General features: G+C 40.0%; 1 protein-coding gene across 4 annotated transcripts in view; it reads right to left on the bottom strand.

The window, feature by feature from the left end:
* Nucleotides 1-120: 120 nt before the first annotated feature.
* The window catches only part of DGLUCY (D-glutamate cyclase), a 32,860-nt gene continuing 24,375 nt past the window's right edge, over nucleotides 121-8,605 (bottom strand). For all 4 annotated transcript variants that reach the window (XM_077323488.1, XM_077323489.1, XM_077323487.1 and 1 more), the window contains 3 exons: nucleotides 8,335-8,454; nucleotides 7,520-7,671; nucleotides 121-1,199 (listed from right to left, as the gene is read on the bottom strand). In XM_077323488.1, coding sequence (XP_077179603.1) covers nucleotides 1,056-1,199; nucleotides 7,520-7,671; nucleotides 8,335-8,454 — 416 coding nt within the window. In that variant the 3' untranslated portion in view covers nucleotides 121-1,055. The remainder of the gene's footprint in view (nucleotides 1,200-7,519; nucleotides 7,672-8,334; nucleotides 8,455-8,605) is intronic.

Below are 8,605 nucleotides of genomic sequence, written 5' to 3'. Positions count from 1 at the left end.
TTACAATGCTATGCTGTTGAATGCATGAGGACACCACGAGATAAACTGCATATGGTTAAAGTTAACACTAGTAAGCATATTTTCATGGAAAATGCAATAATTCCAAAAAGTGCAACTCAGTAGCAGTGAAAAGGATGCTTTTATTTGATCTCTGTGATCATTACAATGATTATTGTTTTTTTTTTGCTATACCCTTAATTGTTGTACTGTTCATAAATAAGTTACAATGTGCTTATATGCTTTCATAATTCAATTATTATTTAAAAGGTCCTTATTTCCTCCATCTTCAGGTTATTGTGCACTACCATCCATGTGTTTCTTTTGCTTAACATTCAGGCTGAAATTATAGTTATTTCAAATTTAGCTAGCCACTTTGAAACATTTCAGGTGGCCCTAATAAAAGACACTGTGCTACTAGTGCTTTTGAATTTTATCTAAAGTGATATTATAGGACTGTACTGATTCCATAGACTTCATTGCAGGTAAAATATCTTTCGTTTTTAGTCCATTCCACTGTGAGGTTCCAATTGACAATCCCAACAAGCAGACTTTTTTTTGAAGAAAATCCCTTTGTTTATGAACATGAGAAAACAAGACTTCTCCAATTTTTTGTTAAGACTTAAGCATTTCTATGCAAGCACCCCTATATTAGTACATCCCCTTTCTCCCATGATTCCAACTTTGGGAGTGAAAACTCCTGATGACACCTCGTCCCTTCTTGTCTCACAGCAAAAAAAGAAACTAGCTGCCAGACACCACAGCCCTGTTTGGGCTCTAAGGACATGGAGATAACCTGTGCCCAAACACCCAGCAGCTTTACAGCCTACCCTCTTGGTGGAATGACAAAGGCAGCAGATGCAAGGCACCCACCACCTCTGTGAACTCACCCCTGCCAATACAGCTCTATGCAGGCACTAACAATAAGACAGACAAAATGGAGTTACAATAATCATGGTAAAAGTGTGTAAATACATGGTTTTGACATCCACCTCATTTTGGAACAAGATAACAAGCAGTGCCATCAGCACTTTGCCAAAAATACTAACAGAGAAAAGTTATTTCAGAGTTTCCTGCAGAAGTTTCTCGATTATAAGTGAATGAGTGTCATAGAATGGCAGACCATCTACTTCCATTGCCAGACTGGCAGTTTTTCCACTACGAACTTTATGCTGCTGTAATATGTTCAGCAATTTTTCTTCCTAGAAAAAAAATTAGACAGCATTGTCAATATATCTATCATTCAGGCACCATTGGCCACAACTGTTGTACTTATGACTCTAGTCATTCATTTTTGTTTTTCTTAACACTGCAAAACACTGCAGCTCATTTGTTTCCCCATTAAATAGTCCTTCAAAATCTGTTTTTATTTGCTCCAGTGGGCATTATGTGTATCTAATGTGTATGTATACTCAGAAGATAGATATTTTTCTCAGTTTTGTGTGATGAGACATTGGGGGGGGGGCGCGGAGAAATAAATACTAAATAATTCGGGAGATTTTTGGCGGGGAATCACTGGGGCATGAAATTGGGGTCGCTGTGGGTGGGCAGGTAGTTGTGAGTTCCTGCATTATGCAGGGGCTGGATTAGATGACCCTGGAGGTCTCTTCCAATTCTATGATTCTATGGGCTTTACAGGCAGAAGCCAACTTACATCGGTGCTTGAATTATAGATAAAGAACAGCAAAGCCCTTAAAGAAATCTCCATACTTTTATCTTCCAAATGCTCAAAATTTATCCCCATCCTAGCAGTAATTAGACCAGCAACAGCCCCATCTCTGTTCCTTCAGTGTTCAGTGCAAATTATTCATAAAATGCATACACTAGGATTCACCAACATGTCAGATAACTCTTGTACTTGTTTGACTGAGCTATTTTAGTCCCACACTTGCTACCCTGCTAGAAGGTTCTATTTGAGCAATAAAAGAGCATACTCTCATAACACAACAAAATGGAAAACTGTAACAGTTGCTGAAAGACATCCACAGTGGTGAAGAGGACAGAGGGAAACTGAATACAGATTAGAGAATCTGATCAGCTACTGGTATAGCTGAACTCAAAAAAAGCAAACTGGGGGGCTTTTATCTGGGTATATTCAGTTATATCAAAGATCAACAGGGACAGCTGAGAGTTCTTTGCTTCTTGCTACTCAGGGAAGGAAGGATATTGGTTCTTATATGCTGATTTCCTCTACCCGGAGGAGGCTCAAAGCGGCTTACAGTCGCCTTCCCTTTCCTCTCCCCACAACAGACACCCTGTGAGGTGGGTGAGGCTGAGAGAGCCAGTTTAAGATGAACTGCAAGAGCAGCCATCTAGGATTATGTGGGATGGTGGTGGGAGCTGAGAGCTCCCAGCCTGGTCTACATGCGGTGGGAAGAGACCTCCTGGCCATATGCAGATCCTGGGTCCAGTTTCTCCTGTGATGCATTTTAAACTATACGAACAGGACAAGCTCTCCCAGCCAGGTCTGTGTGTAGCTGGGAGAAATCAAACGAGCTCCTGGGTCGGGCTGGCTTATGGGAAAAAATGGTATTTTTCAGTTTGGCTCCATTGGATCCCCCAAAATTTGAGATTTCCCCAAATTTTATTTTTAGAAATATTGATTTCTTTTGGTCCAATACGACCCTAACTGAAAAATATTGATTTTTCCCCCACACCCTCTTAGTGGTAAACAGTAGGGTACCGCAGGGCTTACTTCTAGGTCTGGTGCTTTTTAACTTGTTCATTATTGATTTGGAGTTGGGAGTAAGCAGAGAGGTGACTAACTTTGTGATTGACACTAAGTTGTTCAACATATAAGAACCAGGGAGGACTGTGAGGCTCTCCAAACGGATCTGTTGAGGCTGGGCAAGAGGGCATCCATGTGGCAAATGATGTTCAGCGTGGACAAGTGCAAAGTAATGCACACTGGAGTCAAAAATTGAAACTATAAAAATTCGTCTATGGATTCTGAGCTGGCAGTAAATGACCAGGAGGGAGATCTTGGATTTCTTGTCGTTAACTCACTGAAAACACTAAGTGAGCAACTGCAATAAAAAGGAAAAAATATTATGCTGGGGATTATTAGGAAAGGGACTGAGACCAAATCAACCAGAATCATAATGCCCTTGTATAAATTTGTGGTGTGACCTCATTTGGTTCTGGTCAGTGTATCTCAACGAAGCTGGAAAAAGGGAAGAAGCGGGTAACCAAGATAATTAAGCTGTTGAAGCAATTTTTCTAGGAGGAAAAACTAAAGAGTATGTGGTTTTTCACTTTTGAAAAAGACAACTAACATAAGATAAAAGGTTATAAACATGTGCATGGGTTAGAGAAACTGGATATAAATAACTTTTTTCTTATTTGATAATGGTAGAACTTATGGGTACTCAATTAAGTTGATGGGCAATAGATTCTGGAAGGATGGAAGGATGGAACTTCTACACAGTGCGTAATTATATTGTGGGATTTACAGCCAATGGAACACATTGCTGTCCACATAGCATATACGACTTTAGCGGCTGGTTTAGAGCAGCCTTTCTAAATTTTGTTTCCGTTGAGAAACCCCTGAAATATTATTCAAGCTTTGAGAAACCCCAGAAGTGGTGTGATCATGCAGAATATGGTTCTAGGGCCCCTCCCCTTCCCAACCTTTCCAGGCCTATCATTGGCCATTAGGGGGGCAGGTCAACATGTGGTCATGTCACCTGATACATGTTTAAGAAATTTTAAAAATATATAAAAATTTAGTTAACTCCCACCCTTTTGGGGCCATTAAGAAACCCCAGGATTTCATGAAACCCAGATTGAGAAAGCCTAGATTAGAGAAATTCATGAAAGAGAGGTCTAATGCCTACTACATTCAAAGGCAACAAACCTCTGAATACCAAAGCTGAGATATAACATCAGTGGAAGGTCTTTGCTTCTATGCCCTGTTTGATGAACTGCCAAGGTAAGTGTTGGCTACTGTGTGAAGAAGGGTTGGGCACTTTGGTGCCTGAAGCGGCTGGTCTCTCCCGGCGCAGGCAGCGCTGCGCCGCGGGTAGGTGGGATTGGAAGTGTGGGCATTGGAGCACTAGCGGGCACACACACACAGGCGCAGAGCTCCACACCTGCGTGTGTGTGCCCACCGGCACGCTGACGCCCGTGCCTCCCCCCCCCGCAACACGGTGCTGACTGCACCGGGACAGACCGGACGCTTTGGCCGCTAAAGTGCCCAACCCTAGTGTGAAGTATGACCCTGAACTAGAAGGACCAGTGGTCTGAAGCAGCAGAGTTTCTCTTATGCTAACAGGATACATTGAACAGGGCTACTTTACTTAAATGGCCACTTAGCTGGAGTAGAAAATATACCTGCATTTGGGTGTAAGCGTTTCATAAATTCTACAAACTTGAATTGAATGTTTGTTACTCTTTAAAAAATTGTCTTTAATGGACGGTGGTGTTGAACTTCAAGAAAATTTATTCAGATTTTATTGCTGGAGTTTACAGTAAAAGCCATCACGTCATGGAAATTTTAATTTTCTTTTCCTCCAGAGAGTTTGCTCTCATTAACTTTAAGATTTTTCGACTGAAACTTTAAAGTGTCTTTCCATTATCTAATTACTAAGAAAACTTGACTTAGACATATAAAAGGCAACCGAGGAATCCATCTGTGAGAAATCGTCGTTCTTTGCAACCTCTCATTAAATTAATATTAAACTAGAATATCTTTCATACTAATGTTGTTTACAGAGTACAGACCTCATTATTTCAATGCCAGGTGTTCCAGTGCTACAACCAACGACATTCTTCTTCAAATGCTTCTAATGTTTCCTAACAATGAGGAAACAATCATTGTGGCCTGCTATATGTAAGGGAAAGTCAATTGAGAGCACAGAGGCAGTATCAAAGGCAAGCTAGAAACAGCCTTGGAAGAAGTTGGAGTCCAATGGAACCTTTCTTCCAGCTGATTTTCATGAAATATTGGTCTTATAATTTGACAGTGTTACACTGTACTACTTTAGAACAATCGGACTGAACATTGCTAGACTTCTGCTCTTCTCTCTAGCCTTAGGAAATCCTCAGTTTAATCACAGTTTATCAAGATGCTAGAACTTGGTTCATTTCCTAAACTGGCCAGTAGTCAATCTTGGAGCAGTAGCTAAGAGGAGGGGAAAGGGAGGTAGTGTACTTGTCAAGGACTTCTGGCTTCTCATCAGGAATGAGCTAAAGTGTGTGACAGCTAAGAGCAGCTATTGAGAATGATCCATGTGCACTTGATATCGCTCTTCCATTTTCACAAATACATATTTTTAAAACACTTCAGAATTTGGTTTACTTCCTTAAATTTGAAACATCAGAAAAAAGGAAGCTTTGACACCTTAAAGTTTATACCCCCAAAATGTTGTCAATCTATAAGATGCTACTGGATTCAATTCACAACTGTTTGACTGCAGACCAACACAGCTAACCCTAACCCTCTGGGATTATCAGAAGCCATATATCACGCCTGACAAAGTACATACCCACAATTTAACATGGCATTCTATATTTATTATGTTTCACTGCAGGTTCTATTAAGCAAAATCATTCTCAATGTTCATCTCATCTATCAGGCATCACTACAACAACCAATGTCAGGTTTGTCTTCTGAAATATGACCAAAAGGAAAAGATAAAATTGTGCTGTGAAAGACTGATACTGTCAAATGGGGGGAAACTTGGTGAAATTGTAGAACTGTTTATTCTAATTCACAGGGAAAATGTTTTTAATTTTGAGTGGGTTTTTATTTACAGCTTTTATCAACTATAAGGAGCCTCAAAGCAGCTTACAATTAGGGATGGGCGTGAACTGATTTGTAAGCCAAAATGTGACACAAACTTGCCCCAGTTCCAGGTCTTTGAACTAAGGACTCGGGAAACCACCTTCCCTGAACATTTATCAGACTTTTGTCCAGTTCAGTTTGGCTGTTCAGCCCATTTAAACCTGAAAGAGGAGCAGAGTGGGTCCAGTCATCAACTGCTAGGTTCAAATGGCTATGATGCATTTAACCTGTCCATTTCCCCCTCTTCCAATTTTATATATTTCCTGTCGTATTTTTCCTGGAGAGGCTGCTAAATAACCCAGGAGAAAAGATAAGAACTTAATCCTGATGCTGTACTTTAAATCCTTCTGTTCTGGAGTTCAGTGCAGTCTGCATTCTACCTTATTGGCCAAGAGATCATACCATCTAGTTGTCCCTAGGAAAGAATAGCCACATTCTGTAGCCTAATGTGATTTTTCACAGTTATTGCCTGTTTGTCAAGGGAAAACGTTCTTGGTCATCTTTAGTAATCCTTTTTCACCAAGTGGAACTCAAATACTGTTGTTAAAAAAACAGTTGTGTGTTAGCATTTTATTTTACTTTTATTTTTTTAAGGAGGATTTTTTTCAAGGTAGTAGTGAGCCTCCGCCAGGAAAAAAAAATCAATTTTTGATCACCACAAAGGTAGATGAATTCCAATCCTGATCAGAACTAGACAGTAATGGAGAATATACGGGCAGAAAGCAAAAGAGCAAGGGCAGGTTTGCTTAGGAGCGAGATAAAACAACATACTCTACTAATACATCAAAAAGTAGTCAAACTGAAGAACTCAGAAGAATCAATATGTCAGATTTTGTCTGGAAATTAGATTATGTTTCTTAATTAGAAGTGTAAAAGTCTCTACAGAGTCCTGGAACAGTGATGTGAGAGTTTGTCAGTTGCCATTTACACAGATAAAGTTAAGACTGTTACCTCATGATTTCTGTTCTGATGCAATAAGTGGCAGTAAGGAATGGTTTGTTTCTCAAATATAAATTTGGATGATCCCACTCCCCTGAGTTTTTCTTCTGGAATACTGTTAGAGAAAGGCTTGTTGGGTGACATCTGGTATAAACGCCCAACTGGCTTCCAAGGGTTAGCTCACTGGATGAGTGTTTGCTCTTATCTTTAAACAAGAAGATTCTTTTTCTTGTTGTACAGGCAGATTGTGAGGTGCTATGCTCAGTTTTGGGAAACTGTACCAATGTCTTTCAGTTCTTTTTCACCTTATTTTGTTCTTGCTTCATCTATAGAGATATGCTGTGGTGTAATAGACATCCCTTAAAGCAAAGAATGTCTTTTAAAATCTGGGTACCTAAATGCGAGATCCAATTTACTTTTCTGTTGAACAATAAAGGAACAAAAGTAGAGGCATTTCTAGTGTCTCATAAACCTCTGAATCTTTGGGGAGACAGAAATTACAGGTAGCCATGACACATAGTGATGAAGTCCTATTTGAATTACTGATGGTCTTTATCTTATTTTTTTTTACTATGGTTACAATTGTATCTTTGCTCAAGATATGACCTGACTTTCATATGACCTGACTTCCTGAAGAAAAATTCTGGTGACTTCCAACATTTGCTCTTCCCTTTGTGATTTCCCATGGCTATCTCACAATCACAAAAGCCTGAGGTCTTTGATAATATTAAAATTGGCAGTCTAGACGGAAAAATTTCCAGTACCCCATGATCCCATAGTCCTCTTCAAAGGGAATACCTTAATCACTGATGGAAGTGCTGATACCCAGCTCACTTTCTCAGACAATCTGGAGAATCCAACAGCTTTCCTCAAATAGCGGTCATGTACTTCACAGGTATTAAGGATATACAACGCACAAGCAACAGCATAGCCTCCCCAGTTAGAAACCCCTAAAAGAGAAAAATGCCATGAAATGAAATACATTTTGCATTTTCTCTGTGGTTTGAACAATGAGGCAAAGAGGGTTGCCAACTTTTTTCATTCAATGTGTAACAACAGCATAACAAGAAAAAATTAAGAAGATGCATCTTTTCCCATCTCTTTGTCACCATGAGCCTCCATACCTTCCCTCTGCTGATTGCCAGCTGGTTATTTTCCGGTAGCTAGCACTTTTTAGGTTGGTGAATCCACTTTATGCGATTCCCCAACTTGCGCTTTAAAATGGATGTAGCAAGCAGTTTGCTGGTCAGATTCAGGATGCGGTGACTTCATGCGGAGAGCCCAAAATATAGCTTCTTTGCAAGGTAAGCATGACTCTACATTTATGGCATGCGGAAATGTCCTAATTGTCACCCAGCTGGCTGCATGTGGAGGAACAGAGAATCAAACCTGGCTCGCCATGTTAGAAACTGCCGTTCTTAGCCACTACACCAAGCTGGCTCTCTCAGATAGAAAACGGAACAAAGCTGTTTCCTCAAGAGCAGGTCAGTCTGATGCAAGCAGATTGTATGAACAGGTAAATAAATTCTGCTAGCAGCCAGGCACTAAAATGGAATACAAAGGCAGTTTGAAAATGGCCTAAGTGTTACACTTTGGTGTGTTCCATGACTTACCAGCTATAACTGCAAAATCTGCTTCAACATCACAAGCAATAGTATCTCCATTCTGAATGTACTTCTTCACAGCTTCTTTTACTTTTCCCATTCCTAATTCGTTCCCTCCATCCCCAATGCCTACATTAAAATGGAGAAAGTATAGGTACTCTTATACAAATTTACATATGCAAACTTTTAAAGACACAGTGCCTCAGCTGTTTTTTGTTAATCAAAAGCAGGCTAGTAGTTCAACTGATGAATCAATTAAGACAGAATTTTATCTGAAGTG

This window comes from Paroedura picta, chromosome 2 (assembly GCF_049243985.1).
Source record: "Paroedura picta isolate Pp20150507F chromosome 2, Ppicta_v3.0, whole genome shotgun sequence".
Classification (NCBI taxonomy): Eukaryota; Metazoa; Chordata; class Lepidosauria; order Squamata; family Gekkonidae; genus Paroedura; species Paroedura picta.
This window is presented reverse-complemented; position numbering and strand designations above follow the sequence as displayed.